Source organism: Corythoichthys intestinalis, chromosome 7, assembly GCF_030265065.1.
Source record: "Corythoichthys intestinalis isolate RoL2023-P3 chromosome 7, ASM3026506v1, whole genome shotgun sequence".
Taxonomy (NCBI): domain Eukaryota; kingdom Metazoa; phylum Chordata; class Actinopteri; order Syngnathiformes; family Syngnathidae; genus Corythoichthys; species Corythoichthys intestinalis.
Window position 1 is genome coordinate 5,106,054 of NC_080401.1, and position 20,291 is coordinate 5,126,344.

Consider the following 20,291-nt stretch of genomic DNA (forward strand, 5'->3'; position numbering starts at 1 on the left):
AAATTTCTATAACTTGTACTAACATTTATCTTTTAAGAACTCCAAGTCTTTCTATCCATGGATCGCTTTAACAGAATGTTAATAATGTTAATGCCATCTTGTTGATTTATTGTTATAATAAACAAATACAGTACTTATGTACTGTATGTTGAATGTATATATCCGTCTTGTGTCTTATCTTTCCATTCCAACAATAATTTACAGAAAAATATGGCATATTTTATAGATGGTCTGAATTGCGATTAATTACGATTAATTAATTTTAAAGCTGTAATTAACTCGAATAAAAATTTTAATCGTTTGACAGCCCTAATCAAAACACATCTCTAGTATTTAGTAGCACCACCTCTGGCTTTTATGACAGCTTGCAGTCCCTGAGGCATGATGAGTATTCCTCATCAATTTGGTGCCAAGATGCAGATTCAGTGCAACTCTTTAGCATTCAGAAAAGACTAAAAGAAATTGATTAAAAACATTGTGGCGGCCAGTAAATGTTACTTTTATAGAGCAAGTGCAGGGAAATATATACCTTGTCAAGAGTCAAGAATCTGCATTGGACAAGGTGATGACGCTGGAACTTTTGTTTGGTACTGTTCCGGTGAGATTTACAAAGATGACTGCCTGGAGAATACATCAAAATTCCCTCAGTCTTTGATGATATGGGGCTGCATGTCAGGCAAAGGCACCGGGGAGATGGCTGTAGATAAATCTTCAATAAATGCACAAGTTTACATTGAAATTTTAGACAGCTTTCTTATCCCTTCAACTGAAAATATGTTTGTCATTTTCCAAGATGACAATGCATCATGCCACAGAGCTGAAACTGTTAAAGCATTCCTTGGAAAAAGATTCATCCAGTCAATGGCATGGCCTGCAACTAGCCCAGATCTCAACCCTATTGAAAACCTGTGGTGGAAATTGAAAGAAAAAAAAAAAAAATGTCCACAGCAAGGCTCCGACCCACAAGGATGATCTGGCAACTACAATCAAAGAGAGTCGGCACCAAATTGATGAAGGATACTCATCAAGTCCATGCCTCAGAGACTGCTAGCTGTCATAAAAGCCCGAGGTGGTGCTACTAAATACTAGAGATGTGTTTTGATTGTTATTTCCTTGTTTCTCATGATTCCGTATTTTTTTCCTCAGAATGGAGGGATTCCATATATATTTCCCTGCACTTGCTCTATAAAAGTAACATTTATTGACCACCACAATGTTTTATCCATTTCTTTTAGTGTTTCTGAATGCTAAAGATTTGCACTTTCGAACTAAATCATTATTTTTTTCAAGCTTTTTATCTGACTTTGTTCTACATGATAAAATGTCTCAGTGAGTGCTTGTTCAAGACTGGTGATCCGATACTTTTTGCTAGGGGTTGTACATGTCCTATCCATTTTAAACTGGGACCATGTGGCCAGTGACGAAAATGAGTTTGACGCCCCTGATGTGAAAAACATAACATCTTGTATATTGTGTATAAGGTCATGTACACACTAGCACTTCAGCTCTCAAAAGTACTTACAAAAGCAACTCCACTCCCGCTCAGTCCAGTATGGATGTCAATCCAGGCCTCAGGTCCTTCCTCCACCAAACCACAGCAATGCAACAAGGAGTGCAAAAGGGCACCATGCTCTTGTTTAGCATGAGTCCCCCGTGTAAATAAGAGTGCACCTTCCAGAACCACACATGGTAGATTTGGCATCAACCTGATAACAGGTGAACCATGTGGCAGGAGCTTGTACACATGATGCAGAAGAAATACCATTACTTGTCCTAAAAATACATTATACACTATACAACATTATAATTTTCCAACTTCAATAGTGTGGATACTCACCCCCTCTAAGGTTGCTAGAGTAACTCCTGCAGCGACGGACACAATTGTGTGTCTGTCCGTGACGTGCTGCGAGATCTCACTTAGAACAGTTGGAACTAAATGGGGTTTGACCGCTACAAAGATAACATCTGAACTGCAGGCAACATCTGTGTTGGAATGAGTTGTTGAAATGTTCAGCTCCTGAAACCATATAAATATGTTATTAGATGGGGCTTTGCAAGGCCAAGGCCCAGATAGTAAAATTCTTTTTTTTTTTTTTTTTGAATGACGTTTCTTTGGTGCGCAGCACAGCCCAAACTATTTGACCGACCGTCACAGTTCAATTATCAAAGTAGCTGGAATTTTCACGCAACACAGGGCAATTTTTGAATGACAACAAAAAAATCTTCCATTCGCCCGTAAACGCGGGTTTTTTGAAAACTTTTTTTTTTTCAAAATGTATCTAGCCCTACAGTTTTTGACCAAATCACATAATTTACACATCAAAAATTCCAGAACGGCAACGGACATAAAAGTTATGTATAGAATTTGCCTAAAACTTGCCCATTCATTACTAATGGGATGCCATTGATGACCATGTACGTCATTCCATTCATTTCTAATGGCAACCATTTCCTCTTCATTTTCAATGGAAATAAAACATAGATGGTTGTGATTGTTTTGACCGCTTACCATTATAGCCCATTGAGATTCAACTGGGGCCCAAGTAAGTCAATGCCCTTGACAGCCATGGAACACTTCCATCGCTTTTGGTAAATGGACACAATATCAAGGATTCTAAATTACCAAATGTCAAAATTCAGAAAATTTTTGTGGACGAAATGTACCCATTTTTGTCAAACAGAACTTCAATTATGCAATTTTTTCCCCAAGAAAGATGTTAAAATTATGAGATACAAATTCTTTAAATTTCCAGTTTTACCAAAGGCAAAGGAAGTCCATTATAGAATTATTAACAAAGTGTACCCCTCTTCAGATTTTTTAAGGCTGTGTTTCAATTTGGACCACAACAACCTTATTTTTTGTAATGAAGACATTGAAACGACTGACCATTTATTTTTTTTTAATGTAAATTTGTTAATTCATTCTGGGAAGATTTGTATGACTGGTTATTTCCTAAATTGGCAAATTCATCTAGTTTCACAAAAGAAAGTTTTATATGGTATGTCTGTATTCCAGTCATTGCACGACCTAGCCATCAACGCAATTGTAATTATTGGGAAATTTTTCATACATAAAAATAAATATTTCAAATCTATTCCAAATTTTAATATTTTTCACAAAGAATTATGTCATTATTTTTCTTCTTTGAATTGTTAAGTATAATATGTTTTTATATATCTTTTTTTCCATTTCTTTTTTTATTTTGCAGTTATATGTGATTGTAATTTCTGAGGTGGTATTCATGATTATTCCTTAGGCTTATCTGTTACGTTTAAAGTTGTTTAACATTGTACCATGCCACTTATGTTGTAATGTTTGTTGTTTAATAATTACAAAAAACTATATGGTTCCATGGTTCAGTCTCCATTGAACGATGTCGAAATTCCGCGTGAAAAAGATGTAGTATTCATGCCGGGCCCTAGTGGGCAGTGCAGTTTTACAAGGGGACAGCCAATGACGCACTTCCTGGACAACAACCTCCTCAAACCGGAAGACAGCATACCCGGTACCCGCCTACTCAATGCAATGGCGTCCACGCGGTGTTTTGTTCTCTCTCTCTCCTCTCGTTTTGTTTGGTCAGATGAGGAAGCCAAACTTTGCCAGGAAATATTGGGGAGACTCACCGGCTACCAAGACCATCATCGGTGGAGTGGAGACGGCAGATTTGGCAGATCCTATTGAAAACCCCGCCAACACTCGATGCTCAACGCCTTTTTCGAGTTCGTCAAACCTCTCGGAAAACAGCGGGTCAACGTCCGAGGTGGACGAAAGCCGAAACATGCTCAAAGTAAAAAAAAATTCTATTCTTTGTTCATAGTTGTTAATAACTGCTCATCGTTTACTACATACGGAAGCGTCTTGCATTCACATGAAAAAAAATGGGGGGAGGGGGGCTGTTTAAAAAATTTTTACTCTCCGTTTTTCTGAGTAATTTATTTTTGGGGCTGTTTTTTGGATTAATTCTTTTTTCAACCTTCCGTTTTTCTGAGTAATTTATTTTGGTTTTTTTTTTTTTTTTTTTTTAAGTTTTTGTTCAACTTTGTTTTTCTGAGTAATTTATTTTCGGGTTTGCTTTTTATTTATTTATTTCCAGCTTTGTTTTTCAAAACTTTTTTAAAATTATTTTTTCCTTCCTGAGCTTGGCTACCAAGGAAAAAATATTTATTCAAAATTCAAGTAATCATGATGCTTGTAAGTCTCGCGCGAACTGCATCCCGCAAGTTCAATATTGCGCCACCTTCAAACGGCCGTTTTTTCGGGGGGAAAAAAAAAAATTCAAGCTCAGGAAAAAATATTTTTGGTATTTCTTGGTAGCCAAGCTCAGGGGAAAAAAATAATTCAAAAAACAAACCCAAAGATAAATTATTTTGAAACACAAACCCGAAAAAAAAATTACTCAAAAAAACTAAAGTTAGGGGAAAAAAATATTCAAAAAACAGCCCCCCATTTTTTTATATTTCATGTGAATGCAATAAGTTTCCATAACTATACGACTTGCTTGGGGGTACAAAATATAATTTTCAGTTATACCTGGGCCAAGTGGCTCCATATATTCCTTTCTTTGTGTGCATGAGGCTTGCTTGCACCTTCCATCCATTTCTCCCTCTAAATGAATAGAGCTGCCATTGAGAAACTCAGCTACAACTACTACTCCAAACTAGTGCTGCAACGATTAATTGATTAACTCAAGAATTCGATTAGAAAAAAAATATTCGAATTAAATTTTATTGCTTCGAGTATTCGTTTAATTAAAGTGGCGTGGTAATGGTGTATTTTGAAAGTGTTTGCATTTAGTTTTATTGATTAGGGTGGATACACTGCCTTCTGGTCTGCCTCATTTCACATGGCAGAATCCAACTACTCCCTGTTAAGACCAACATAAGTTTTTATTTGAGCTAATGTTTTTTTAATGCATTCGTAATTTCGTTTATATACTAAGCTGTTTTTTGTGGGAATATGTGTTTGAATTTTATGTTAATAGTAGAGCTGAAACGAATACTCCGAAACTGCTCAGAGTAATTTTATTCACCTCGAGGAATCGTTTAATTTTGCCAGCTCTAAGCATCACGTTTTGCCCGGGCTACTTTTAATGCGGGACAGCGCGCTGATTTCACGTGCATAGAGGAAGAAGCAATAAATAAAAAAAAACCTTACTGCAGCCAACAGCAGCTACAAACTAGCCCGCATGATGCTACTGTGGTAGTAGCAGGTAGCGTCTGATGCGTCTCGTAGATATCACATGTATGTTGAACTAGATGCGAAATGAGAGAGTCAGCGGCGTTAATAAACAGCCGCCATCTTAAAGCACTCGCTCACATAATGTTAGCCCTGTGGAGGGCTAGGTTTCTATACATTATGACCCATGTCGAGGCGTTGCTAACTGTTTTACATACAGGCTTTATTTAATCTGTGAAAACATAGTGCTGTAGAGTGATGAGGGTGTAAAATAAAAACTTAATAATGCTAACTGTCAATTTTAGCTCAGTATTCATTGCTGGATAAAACACCACGTAGCACTGGTCCCTAATGTGCTCCAATACAGCAGGTATCACTCTGTAACGTTGACAGTCAGCCGCTTCGTTAGGTTGCAATTATTTATTTTTTGGGAACTTGTGGAACAACCAACACATGACTGCTGTCTGCCAAAGCCGAGACACACGCACCCGCCAGAACCACAGAACAGGAAGGCACGTCGCTCGCTCTCCCGCACCTCCCTCACCCCCGCACGTCACGCGGTGCATTCAGGAACGCACGCAAATATCCCTGCCATATTATAACTTGATATGTTACAATACATCTATTTTGAACACTGCAAAAACTCAAAATCCTATCAGGACTTACATTTTAGACTAACTTAAAACTTAACTAGAACTTAAAAATAGCTTGAGACAAATGGAAATTTAATTGAAACACGTGGGAAAAACACCTAACTTTTAAGTGATGTGTGTTATCAAGCGTAATGGCATTTTTAGGTAAGAATATAAAAGTTTTTTGAGTGAAAGCTGTCAATGTTTTTTTTTTAAATTCTCGTCACATCTGAGATGCAGTTGTTGGCTGTTTTCAACAATGAACATTGAAAATAAAGACAATGATTGACTGAAAATGGTTCAATATTAGATGAAATGTCTTGTTTTCTCATATATATTTATAATTGCTCTTTACCTAAAAAAATGTGTTTTATCCGATTACTCGAATAATCGATAGAACTTTCAGTCGATTACTCGATTACTAAAGTATTCGATAGCTGCTGCCCTAGTTCAGAGCATTGTAAACAAATAAATAAAAGTTAGCGTTTTATAGCATTTAAGCTAGCCGGTTATGCTATGTAAATTAGCCAATTGTTCTTTTGACATACGTAGATCCTCATTTTTGAATTTTTTTTTTTTAATACCATTTGAGGCTCAGCTCAGGTATTTTCATTTTTCATGTTCCTGATCAGATTACTTGATTATTCGAACTAACGAGTTCATCGATTAATCGACTACTAAAATAATCGATAGCTGCCGCCCTACTCCAAACCTAACATTTACCTTTTACATTTTAATGCAGCGGATATGTAAATAAAAATTGAACTGAGGTGACGTCTCATGTCCATGATCAGTGGTCTAGTTTTGTGTTAAGGGCTCACTACACAAGGGCCAGCATAAAATAGGGCTTCAATGGACTGAATATTTTTCTGTGTTTGAACATTTTTGTGTCATTAACAGCTGGATAAACACAGAAGAGGCAGGCTGAAAAGAAAACGGCATTCCGATCCAGCTGTTGAAGAGGACCTCAGAATCAAGAGAGAAATGTTGGGAGTTCGTACGTCGGTCTGAGGAATACCACTTAAGAAAGTTGGACGACTTTACCAGCAAAATGGATGACATTTTGCAATCTGTAAATCAATCCATGGTAATGTTGACAAGAGTTATAGCACAGCATCATGCTCAATATTCTCATCAGCAAGGAAGAAGAAGAGAAGCTCCCATTTACAATCCCATGTTAGAGACAGCACCCTCATATCGTCGCATGTTGGAGGAGCAGGACCGAATATTACCCCCGCCTTAATTTTTGTATATACCCTACCCACCGACGTCACAAAACCACGTGCTCGCTGTGTGGTTCCGCCCACTTGTCCGTCATTTTGTCTCTGTATTAGCATTGTTTTCAATTGATCGAGGAATTTAAAATGCATTTCATGGAAGACCCGGTGCTTTCTGATGCCGTAAACTCACTGGATGTGTTGCATAAAAGGAGTTATGTGGAAAAGCTTCGTTCTATACAGTCGCCAGATCCATATTTGATGCCCAATTCGATGTTTTTCGACCCACTGTCTTCGCCCTGTCTGCCTGACATCTGCTACGCTGATATTTACAATTATCTTGTCCACACAAAATCAGCCTATTCTCACGAAAATTTGAAAAACTTCAAGAGCTTGGAGGCTTATAAATTCTTCGTTGCTGGTTGGGTGAAACAGGTCCTTGTCCACGAAAATTCGGCAGGAATCTATCTTGTGCTTGGAAAGGTGAGTTACGAAATTTTCAATTCAAAATCTTTTGTTATTGCTAACATCCACTGTCAAGTCTAGTGTATTTCATGTCGTTTGTCAATGGAGTTAAGGCTTTTAATGTTTATATGGTTTAGCGATAGCACTCTCACTACATACATACGTGTATGTTGTCGGCGATTAGCCTTGCAATGATGTTAATTGTGGTTATTTGTCAGCCCCGTAGACGAGGCCAGTTTCTTTCACTTGGTACCAGCTAAATATTATTCAAAAAATAACGATGGTGGAAGAAAAGGAAGTCACAAACATCTTGAATTTGAGACTATGTCGTACTACGTCGTATGTTGTCGGCGATTAGCCTCGCAATGATCTTAATTGTGGTTATTTGTCAGCCCAAAACCCTCTAAGTATATCTTAAATGCATCTTACCGGATATAAAATGACTACTACATAGTCTGTGGTGATTTTTTGGTGCCCAGTTTTCACGTCGAATTGCAGCCGTCCATTTCGCTCTCTTTGGATCCCTCGGAATACGGTAAAACTTCAAGTCTCTCCTTCCATCTTCTCTGTTAGTGCAACCAACAGCCACACACGCCTTCACCATTTTGATTATTAATATTAAGGAGCAGAAAAATACGCTGTAAATAGGAGAAATGTACGTAGCCGTAACAGGTTAACACTATGTTTTGACGGACAAGTGGGCGGTACCATTCAGGAGAGCGGAGTTGTGACGTCACGTGGGTCGGGTCTATAGAAACTCGATGCTACCTCCATTTTGAAGTGTGCTAAAAAGCCAATGCTGCTCTGTTACAGTACAATGCTACCTCCATTTTGAAGTGTTTCTGTTAAAGTATGTAATCAATAAAAGAAACTGAAAGCACATTTTTCATTTTATTTAATGCATCAAACACAAAAACAAAATTTATGGGTCAAGATATTTTGTCACAATTCCTCTCACTTTCCTCCCACCTACTTCATTATATTCAGTGATATATTTAGGCATGAAAAGCTCTCACCTTTTGGCGAAGTTCGCCGTTTTGAGGTAAAAAAGGGTGACCTACGTGAATTGTGTAGATCCGAGAAGATTTTTAAAAGGGGGGGGTCGGGAGATTTTTTTGTTTTAATGTTGGACACTTGATATGCAAGCGGGGAAAGTGGCAATTTGCCAAAACATTGACTTATTTCAACGAAACAGGAGGGTACACTGTTGTGTCTCGTCTCTTCAATGTCAAGCTTGGCTGCACGTCGACCGTGAATGAACACCTAAAGCGCCGTCACCCAGTTGTAATTTTGGAAGACGACAGGAGACAAGCTGGCAGAACGTAAGTCCATCTAACGAACTAACATGTTTTATTGAAGTTGTTAAGCCTGTCGCGATCTGCAATGAGTCCATTTATTGCACGGTAAATAAAAATGAGGGCGGTAATTTTCACAGCCGCGTTCTATCGCCGTGTGCATACATTTGAGCGTGCGTTCTGATGGCATATGAGACTTCAGTTCCTTTCACAGATGTTTATTGGTCATCAACACGCCGTAGAATTAAAGTTCAGACATAAAAAATAAGGAAACATCTTTATTAAACACCGTAAACGTTAGCATTGCTTGGCCTGCTATAAAACATTGGCAGTCTTGTCCAAAACGCAAACTTGCGGTTAAACGGTGACACTTCAAACATGAAAAATCGCTGGTTAAGAGCATTTGCAAACGAAAAGAATGAAAAAAAAAAAAATAGATTACTGACACCACATGCAATGACAAAAAGCTTTTTTTGCAGCGTGCGGAGCTTACGGTTAGCGGTTTAGCGAACGTACTTCCGGTGAATATTTCAAAATAAAAGCACATGATCGTCATATAAATAACAATTGCTGGAGTTAATCCCACATACTTCAGAATTCTGATTCTACACCAAGAACAGCTTTAAAATGACACCCTTTATGAAAAATCTGATTGGCAATGAATACTTTTTATAATGTTACAGTATACAGTGCCTTGCAAAAGTATTCGGCCCCCTTGAACCTTGCAACCTTTCGCCACATTTCAGGCTTCAAACATAAAGATATAAAATTTTAATTTTTTGTCAAGAATCAAGTGGGACACAATCGTGAAGTGGAACAAAATTTATTGGATAATTTTAACTTTTTTAACAAATAAAAAACTGAAAAGTGGGGCGTGCAATATTATTCGGCCCCCTTGCGTTAATACTTTGTAGCGCCACCTTTTGCTCCAATTACAGCTGCAAGTCGCTTGGGGTATGTTTCTATCAGTTTTGCACATCGAGAGACTGACATTCTTGCCCATTCTTCCTTGCAAAACAGCTCGAGCTCAGTGAGGTTGGATGGAGAGTGTTTGTGAACAGCAGTCTTCAGCTCTTTCCACAGATTCTCGATTGGATTCAGGTCTGGACTTTGACTTGGCCATTCTAACACCTGGATACGTTTATTTTTGAACCATTCCATTGTAGATTTGGCTTTATGTTTTGGATCATTGTCCTGTTGGAAGATAAATCTCCGTCCCAGTCTCAGGTCTTGTGCAGATACCAACAGGTTTTCTTCCAGAATGTTCTTGTATTTGGCTGCATCCATCTTCCTGTCAATTTTAACCATCTTCCCTGTCCCTGCTGAAGAAAAGCAGGCCCAAACCGTGATGCTGCCACCACCATGTTTGACAGTGGGGATGGTGTGTTCAGGGTGATGAGCTGTGTTGCTTTTACGCCAAACATATCGTTTTGCATTGTGGCCAAAAAGTTCAATTTTGGTTTCATCTGACCAGAGCACCTTCTTCCACATGTTTGGTGTGTCTCCCAGGTGGCTTGTGGCAAACTTTAAACGAGACTTTTTATGGATATCTTTGAGAAATGGCTTTCTTCTTGCCACTCTTCCATAAAGGCCAGATTTGTGCAGTGTACGACTGATTGTTGTCCTATGGACACACTCTCCCACCTCAGCTGTAGATCTCTGCAGTTCATCCAGAGTGATCATGGGCCTCTTGGCTGCATCTCTGATCAGTTTTCTCCTTGTTTGAGAAGAAAGTTTGGAAGGGCGGCCGGGTCTTGGTAGATTTGCAGTGGTCTGATGCTCCTTCCATTTCAATATGATGGGTTGCACAGTGCTCCTTGAGATGTTTAAAGCTTGGGAAATCTTTTTGTATCCAAATCCGGCTTTAAACTTCTCCACAACAGTATCTCGGACCTGCCTGGTGTGTTCCTTGGTTTTCATACTGCTCTCTGCACTTTAAACAGAACCTTGAGACTATCACAGAGCAGTTGCATTTATACGGAGACTTGATTAAACACAGGTGGATTCTATTTATCATCATCGGTCATTTAGGACAACATTGGATCATTCAGAGATCCTCACTGAACTTCTGGAGTGAGTTTGCTGCACTGAAAGTAAAGGGGCCGAATAATATTGCACGCCCCACTTTTCAGTTTTTTATTTGTCAAAAAAGTTTAAATTGTCCAATAAATGTTGTTCCACTTCACGATTGTGTCCCACTTATTGTTGATTCTTGACAAAAAAATTAAATTTCATATCTTTATGTTTGAAGCCTGAAATGTGGCGAAAGGTTGCAAGATTCAAAGGGGCCGAATACTTTTGCAAGGCACTGTATACAGTGGGGCAAATAAGTATTTAGTCAACCACTAATTGTGCAAGTTCTCCCACTTGAAAATATTAGAGAGGCCTGTAATTGTCAACATGGGTAAACCTCAACCATAAGACAATGTGGAAAAAAAACACATTGTTTGATTTTATAAAGAATTTATTTGCAAATCATTTTTCAACAGATATCGATAACCGATAATTTCCTGCCCCTTGCACCCGATAACAGATAATGTCACGCCGATAATTCTATTCAAATATGTATGTAAAATTTTAAAGTATACAAAGATCAAATGTTACTGTGCAAAAATGTAATTTAATACTATTTTTTTCCACATCAAATGTGAACAAATAGTAAATTCCAACATCTAAACAATGGCAATGACATTGTGTAATAGTACGCTTTGGGCAACAATTACTTAAAGAGTAAACACCCAAGTTGCACAAAAATGCCTTTAAAAGTAAGCAATTCCTAACATATATCACATTACTACACTGCAAAAACACCTCCTTAAAACTAGCAGAATTGGACAAAACTGTTGATTGCGCACATTTGTAGGCTAAATCAAGTATATAATTATCGGATTGCATTATCTGTTGAATTTCGTTTTATATGGATTATCTGTGTGACGTCATAATTGCTATTATCGGCCGATAATTATCGGTGACCGATATTATCGTGCATCTCTACTTTGTTATGTACCCTTTGTTGGCAATACGGAAGGCCAATCTGTAACTCTTCACAAGCTTTTCACACACTGTTGCTGGTATTTTGGCCCATTCCTCCATGCATATCTCCTCTAGAGCAGTGATGTTTTGGGGCTGTCGTTGGGCAACATGGACTTTCAACTCCCTCCACAGATTTTCTATGGGGTTGAGATCTGGAGACTGGCTAGGCCACTCCAGGACCTTGAAATGCTTCTTATGAAGCCACTCCTTTGTTGCCCTGGCAGTGTGTTTGGGATCATTGTCATGCTGATAGACCCAGCCACATCTCATCTTCAATGCCCTTGCTGATGGAAGAAGATTCTCTCTCAAAATCTCTCGATAAATGGCCCCATTCATTCTTTCCTTTACACAGATCAGTCGTCCTGGTCCATTTGCAGAAAAACATTTTTTCTCTGGTGTCCTTCGACAGCTCTTTGGTCTTGGACATAGTGGAGTTTGGAGTGTGACTGACTGAAGTTGTGGACAGGTGTCTTTTATACCGATAATGAGTTAGAACAGGTGCCATTAATACAGGTAACGAGTGGAGCCTCGTTAGACCTCGTTAGAAGAAGTTAGACCTCTTTGACAGCCAGAAATCTTGCTTGTTTGTAGGTGACCAAATACTTAACTTCCACTCTAATTTGGAAATAAATTCTTCAAAAATCAAACAATGTGATTTTCTGTTTTTTTCCCCCACATGCTGTCTCTCATGTTTGAGGTTTACCCATGTTGATAATTACATGGCTTTCTAACCTTTTCAAGTAGGAGAACTTGCACAATTGGTGGTTGACCAAATAATTATTTGTCCCACAGTATAGTAGTATATTATAATATTAATGCTAGATATTTTTTAAGAATTGTTTTGAATCATAATGGAAAGGCGAAGTCAGTGTTCTGAATCGGTTTAGATTCCATTATTTTGCACTAGTTAATGCTATCAGCATTTGACCTCATTGTTTGTGATTTATTGTGGTTATTTACGTGTTTATTTGTACTTTAAAAAAGAATTTAAGAGTTCCAAAATGTTTTTGTGAATTAATAAGCATCATCAAAAATGTCTTTGCTAAATTTGTAAAAAAAGGGGGGGGAAATTATTAGATTAGTGGACTAAACGTAAAAATAGTCTGCTGACTAATCGGGTGAAAATTAGTCATTGGGACAGCCCTAGCTGTACCGGAACATATTTCCTCCACACCCTTCTCACCTTTTTAACCCCTGACCCATTTTCATGCCTGTATATTTGTTGCTATGTGCAGGTGGCTGGCATTGTTTGCCAAACTACATGGTTTTCAAAACACAGTCCTCGGCCACGGTTTCCTTCATGGTCTCACAGTAATTGTGCAAAACAAAATAAGCATAAATAACATGAGGCAAATCAATAAGGTTTATGTCCATAGGCCGTCTCAAACATGAAAACTTTGTCTTTAATCTCCCGAAGGCACATTGAATGAGGTGGGTAAAGTAGCCCCAAATTTTACTAAAGTAAGAGTAGCGTTACTTCTACATAATATTGCTCAAGTGAAAGTAGTCATCCAAAAATGTATTCAAGTAAAATATTTGTTGAAAAGAATACTCAAGTAATGAGTAACATTGTGAGTAACTGCTGAATGCTTTCTGATTTTTTTCATAATGGTATACTTTTTTCCCAGCACAACTTCATCTATATGAACAGTTATTATTATACTGTACTATAGCCCAGTGGTCCTAAACAATTTTTGCACCACGGACTGGCAATGTGTGGCAGAAATTTACAGTAAATATGAAATAAAACGACAGGGCTAAAAACGATCATCAAGTGCAGGGAAAATATAACTCACTATACGCTGAATCAACTATTTTTAACAGTGGCCTCTCCTAAAACTTGACGCTGAATATCTTTGGTCGCTGGGATAATGAGTTCTCCAATCACACAAATTAGCAATACGGTTCGCCAAGAGGTATGATGCTCACAGTGCATTCGCTTTTGTTGCCTCTTTTGCTAGCTTTTAGCAACATATTCTATGCGCAATACTATTAACATGCAATATTCCAATGACTTCACTGTCAACTGCTGCTACTTCACTTATTTGCACTGCTTGAACATAGAACTACCTCATACAAATTTTATATTTATTTAGATTTTATACTTTTATATTAGCAAGTCACTTTTGAGATTTTTACTTGTCCTGCACTGTAAAGGGAGATGCTCCACAACTTCATTGTACAACTGTATAATGACAATAAAGGGCTATGCTATTCTATTCTAATTCTATTCTATTATGCAGAATGGACTTGGTTGTAGGCTCTTCTGGCTCATCAGGTGGCCTTTTCCACATAAAAAAGCTGTCCAAAGACGTCGCTGCCCGCAGCACACAGCAGCTAACATTACTGTTTACATTGACTAACGCTGGGCTGCTATAGGTGTGCAAACAACCAGTAGTATTTCTTCATCACACATCTACTCAAGTAAAGGTAAAAAGTATTGTGTGGTAAAACTACTCGAAGAAGTACATTTCTCTCAAAAGGTTACTCAAGTAAATGTAATGGAGTAAATGTAACGCATTACTACCCACCTCTGCTACCCACTTCTGGTGTGGACAGGTGTCTTGTATACGGATAAGTTAAAACGGGCGCCATGAATACAGGTAATGAGCGGAGGACAGAAGAGCTTCTTAAGTAAATTTACAGGTCTGTGAGAGCTACAGACCCTTCTTAGTTCTATGTGAAATAATACTTTTCTCCATATTTTAGAAGAAATTCTTCCCTTGATTTTTCTACATTCTGTCTCTCACTATTGAAGTACTGTATACCTAAAACGAAAACACAGGTCTCTCAAAGGATGACGCGTGTTCTTTCAGAATTGGTGACTGACAAAATACTTTTTTGCTCCATTGTATGTGTTACCTGTTGCTGGCAACTGCACTAATTAATTTTTTTTTTTTTTTTTAAATGTGCCGGTCATTAATGAAAACTGTCAGTTAATATTAAGGAACTAATTGTTGCAGCACGTACAGTGGGGAGAAGAAGTATTTGATACACTGCCAATGGGTTTTCCCATTGGCAGTGTATCAAATACTTGTTCTCCCCACTGTATCATGTACCACACTATTTGTTGCAAGACAAGGAGAAATTTTGCCGCATTCCAACACCGCCAATGCTGGCTGAGTGGGTAATACTACTGCATTTTAACCATGAGACTTGGGTTTGAATCTCAGTCACTCAGTGAATTGAAAAAACATGTGCACGAGTGACTATACAAGTCCAACTCACTGAAGTTGATCTATGCACTTATGAACAAGAACAAATTTTACTAGTAGAGAGTATTAATAAACAGTAAAAAAGTCATGATGAGACAATGTCGTTGTCTACAGATGATAAGACTATGGGAAGATAACAAAGAATATACAGTGTATCACAAAAGTGGGTACACCCCATGCATTTCTGCAGATATTTAAGTATATCTTTTCATGGGACAACACTGACAAAATGACACTTTGACACAATGAAAAGTACTCTGTGCACAGTTTACTGTATATACAGAGTTAATTCATTTTCCAGTCAAAATGACTCAAAATATAGCCCTGGCAACAAAAGTGAGTACACCCCTTAGTGAAAGTTGTCAATATTAACATACAACATGTTAAATGACAGTATTTTGTGCGGCCACCACTATTATCCAAAACTGCCTTTAATCTCCTAGGCATGGAGTTGACCTGAGCTTCACAGGTTGCCACTGGAATACTCTTCAACTCCTCCATGACGATGTTGCGGAGCTGCCGGATATTTGAGACTTTGTGCACCTCCACCTTCCGCTTGAGTATCCCCAAAAGATGTTTTATTGGGTTCAAGTCTGGAGACATGCTTGGCCAGTCCATCACCTTTACCCTCAGCCTCTTCAGTAAAGCAGTGGTTATCTTGGAAGTGTGTCTGGGGTCATTGTCATGCTGGAACATTGCCCTGCGACCCAGTTTCTGGAGGGAGGGGATCATGCTCCACAGCAGTATTTTACAGTACATGTTAGAGTTCATGTTTCCCTCAATGGAATGTGACTCTCCAACACCTGCAACACTCATGCAGCACCAGACCATGACATTCCCACCACCATGCGTAACTGTTGGCATGGCACACTTATCTTTGTACTCCTCACCTGGTCGCCGCCACACATACCTGAGACCACTGGAACCAAACAAATTAATCTTTGTCTTATCAGACCATAGGACATGTTTCCAGTAATCCATGTGCTTTGTTGACATGTCTTCAGCAAACTGGCGGGCTTTCTTGTGTACCGTCCTCAGAAGAGGCTTCCTCCTGGGGTGACAGCCACTAACAGGCTGACCCCCCACCTCTTCAATCTCTACAGCAATGCTGGCAGCACTCCTGCGATGATCTTTCAAAAAAAGCATTTGCACGTGACGCTTAGCACGTGCACTCAGCTTCTTCGGACGACCAGCCCGAGGCCTGTTCTAAGTGGACCCTTCTCTTTTAAAACGCTGGATGATCTTAGCCACTGTGCTGGAGCCCAGTTTCAGGGTGTTGGCAATCTTCATGTAGCCTTGGCCATCTTCATGTAGCGCAACAATACGTCTTTTAAGATCCTCAGAGAGTTCTTTGCCATGTGGTGCCATGTTGGAACTTTCAGTGACCAGTATGAGAGAGTGTGAGAGCTGCACTACAAATTTGAACACACCTGCTCCCTATGCACACCTGGACTTAGTAACACTAACGAGTCACATGACATTTTGGAGGGAAAATGACAAGCAGTACTCAATTTGGACATTTAGGGATGTAGTTTCTAAGGGGTGTACTCACTTTTGTTGCCAGGGGTTTAGATATTAATGGCTATATTTTGAGTTATTTTGAGGGGAAAATAAATTAACTCTATTATACGTATAAGCTGCACACAGATTACTTTTTATTGTGTTAAAGTTTCATTTTGTCAGTGTTGTCCCATGAAAAGATATACTTAAATATCTGCAGAAATGCGAGGGGTGTACTCACTTTTGTGATACACTGTATAATGAAGTGTGTCAGTTTGTTTTAGTAATCTTATTAAACCAAATTACTTGAACTGCAGAACCACCCTCTTAGCCAGGTCCCCAAATCAAAAAAGGGCTTTAAAGAAGAAGGTGTAGGCATTTTGAGGAAAAGTAATTCAAGTGTTGTTTCTATATACTTTTTGGGTGCTGAATCCATTTCTGCCGTATGTCAATCACGAAAAGTTACGGTTTAGCCGTAAACGATAAAACAAATATGGCCGCCGCTGTATTTCTTGTCCGTCCAATAACTTCGGAGTGGATCGATGGATTTGCACCAAATTTTGTGTGCTAATACTCTTTAATAGATAAATAAACTGACACCATTTTGGAGACCAACTCTTTCAAGATGACAGTCTTTTTCTTTTTGCAGTATATTTGTAATGAGTTGACAGATTAGCAACCTTTTTTTATTTTTATTTTTATAAACAACAGACTTGACAAAACGTAGTTTTGTACTGTAACCAGTACTGTAGTTTACCGTAGTTTGTGGTGTAGTTTAACTATTACTCAATAACACTCAACTATACATCCACAGGTTGATAATGAAAATGTATATATCCATGAAAACTATGTACATGACAAGAATTGTTACATTATAAACATGAACATTGGAATGTAAGTATAGCCTATCGGCCTATTCAATCTTATCCAACCCTTGGAAAGTTGTCATCAATAAACAAAAAGACTATAGTGTCACCTACTGACATAATAAAAGCTACTGATTCATGCAAGTACTATTTGACAATCTGCATTTGCAAGATGCAATACATGGGTTAGGCTTGCATCCACATCGGCCTGTCTTGCATCCTTTGGAGCAGGCACAGGATATGAACTCCTCACAAGCCTCTGGAATTGGTGGCAGAGACATAAGCTGAGGAACAAGCAAATTTTCCTCAAATTTCCACCCCATGGTCTCAAGGGTGGGAGAACTGGCTTTTGCAAGTTAGCTTGGTTCCACACTAAAGCTTGAAAATGAGAACGCTGAATCTGGAAGTACAGTGCATCTCTATTTGGTAGCAACCTTTCTATTGTCATGCCTCTTACAAGCATGCTTGCTCTGACGTCATTGATGTGGTCCGCATCCATTGCACCATATAGTCTGCAGACAAACTGTTCTACATTCTGAATGGTGCGTTCACTAAGCTCTGGACCTTCACCAAGTCCCTTTAAGAGATGATGGTGCTTGACAAACACATCCCAACATGACTTTTTGTGTGCCTTGCAATGTATGACGTGGAATCATGTGGAAGTGTGCAATTAGTAACATCAATATGTCAGTGTCTCTTGCTGAAACAACAATGGTTGATGCCTTGCTTGTTATGCAATGGAGAACAATTCTGGTGTCGGCTTTCTCATGCTTAGCTTCCATGCAACTTGTGTTCAGTATTGCATTGGACGCTTTGACGACCTCTTCATCACGAAAACCACCTGCTGCCACTGTGATTTTGTTGACTGGTGCTCTCAGAATCAGCTGTTGTGACAGGAATCAAGCAAGGTCAGCCTTGGTTTCCTGACGAGCAATGAAGTGTTCCCACTTCGCAGGAAGAGGCAAATCTGTGCTTTCAACAGGTCTTCGGATTGCCACCAAGCCTCTTTCACGGCAATTCCGTGTTCCACTTTTGATTGAGTGTGTTTGGTAGTGATCAAAGAAGACATCAATCCGTTGGAATTTTGCACCGCTTTTGTGTACAGCCTCTACAAAGACACCGGCAAGGTCTCCAAATGTCTTTGCTCCTTCTGGCTTAGCAATGGCAATATCCAGAGCTTGACCATCAATTATGAGCATTGGCTCCTTGTCTAGGTCTTTGTCATAAAGGTGATCAGGACATTCAACACCAGCAGTTATGAACGTCGCGAATATGGCCTTCGATCCTGAATGAAGTTGTCCATTTACCTTTGCCAAAGATAAAGGTACAACTAACAGTTCATGTGCCATAATACGGTTCAGATTGACTCTGGGAGAAATTTTTCTAACCGTTTGCCAAGTCGAGATTTCTGTTCAGCGAATGTCAATTAATCTCAATGATTCACACGCGGTCCAAACACAGTAATGATATGAATAATGTTTGATTGGAATGACATTAAGACTAAAGATGTCCCCAGAGATACAGTATACTCACAAAATGCCAGTCAACCAAAGTCCATTGATGTCACGGACACCTATTTTTTTCTATTCATTTTTAAACATTGATCAGGCTCACTGTAGTTTACTATTTCTTAGTGTAATCATGAAAAAAAACAAGGTTAAATTTTTAAAAACAATTTAGGACTTGTTTGTGGTTTGTATCGAAAAATTATTCATTAGGTTTTAAGTTTCCATTGATCTTCATCAATTGTCAAGTATGCCCAATTATGCCTAATATTCCAATATGTCACCTCATTTGCATATGTAAACATAGTATTTCAGAAAACTTGCAATACAAAAAGTGTTTGTACAAATGAAAGCAAGAAACTGGTAAAGTTTTGCGGTGATATGTAAAAGTTTTGGCCTATTTGCCATTTATTTCCAGCCTGGGAAAACGACATCTATTTTTAACCAAGCATTACTAAAAAATGGGAACCTTATGGCATTGACATACAGTGGATTTGCATGAAGAAGACATTGAAATTTCTAAAAATGCTGTATGACAACTTTTCCCCAAAAATGCCTACAGGGTTACAGAACTCTGAATATCCGGACCTGGCTATCTACCCCCCAGCCCTAAACAAATTGCTTCGCAGAAATTAATGTATATTGGACAGCAACAAATTGGGCGAGTGTCTACATTGGTAAGGAGAAAAAAAAAAAAAAAAAGTTTGGGAGTGTACTTTTGGGATAGCACGCATAACACAAAATCAAATTATAGACACCGTGGTAATTAGTCATATCTGACTGATTTTATGAAAAGTGCTGTTTCGATTGAATTAATGACTGGTTATTTGAGTGAACTGTTGTCAAAGGATCATATTGAGATGCAAGGAAAATATTACCTGAAAGCGTCCTAGGTTCCTCAGAGATGGTGCACTCACAATGATATTTGTAGGAAGAACATTCCCTTAAAAAAGAAAAAAAAAAAAGCAAAAGAACATGCATTATTTAACATCAATCAATTCATCCCAGTTCTTCTGGTTTTATTTATTTTTTTGTGTTGTTTTTAAATCTTCCAGGGTTTAGGTTCCAGGGGCGGAAATCTAAGAAGGGAAGCCCATACTTCCCGTTTACCAGCCACTTCATCGGGCTCTTTTGAGGGAGTCCCAGAACACCTTACCAGGGAGAGTCCACTAGACATCTTGTTTTCATATAATTGTGAAGTCCTAGTTGGGAGTGTGATCCCTTGTGGTTGTTGTTTCAGTTTTTCTGTTCTAGAGTCATCCATTGCAACTGCAAAACGTCTACAGTTTTAAGAGACTCATCATCATTTCACACCAAGAACGAGCTGCAGATTTTTCCAGTCTGCTAGCATGCTATCCATAGGTTTTCTAATCTCTAGCTCTGTGTG

The 20,291-nt window shown here is 38.6% G+C and overlaps 1 protein-coding gene across 1 annotated transcript in view; it reads right to left on the reverse strand.

Moving 5' to 3' along the window:
• LOC130918981 (pyrroline-5-carboxylate reductase 3-like) overlaps positions 1 to 20,291 on the reverse strand; it is a 46,213-nt gene that overhangs the window by 8,718 nt on the left and 17,204 nt on the right. The window contains exons 4-6 of the mRNA XM_057841323.1: positions 19,783 to 19,847; positions 1,838 to 2,017; positions 1,523 to 1,735 (exon numbers count right to left, since the gene is read on the reverse strand). Coding sequence (XP_057697306.1) covers positions 1,523 to 1,735; positions 1,838 to 2,017; positions 19,783 to 19,847 — 458 coding nt within the window. The remainder of the gene's footprint in view (positions 1 to 1,522; positions 1,736 to 1,837; positions 2,018 to 19,782; positions 19,848 to 20,291) is intronic.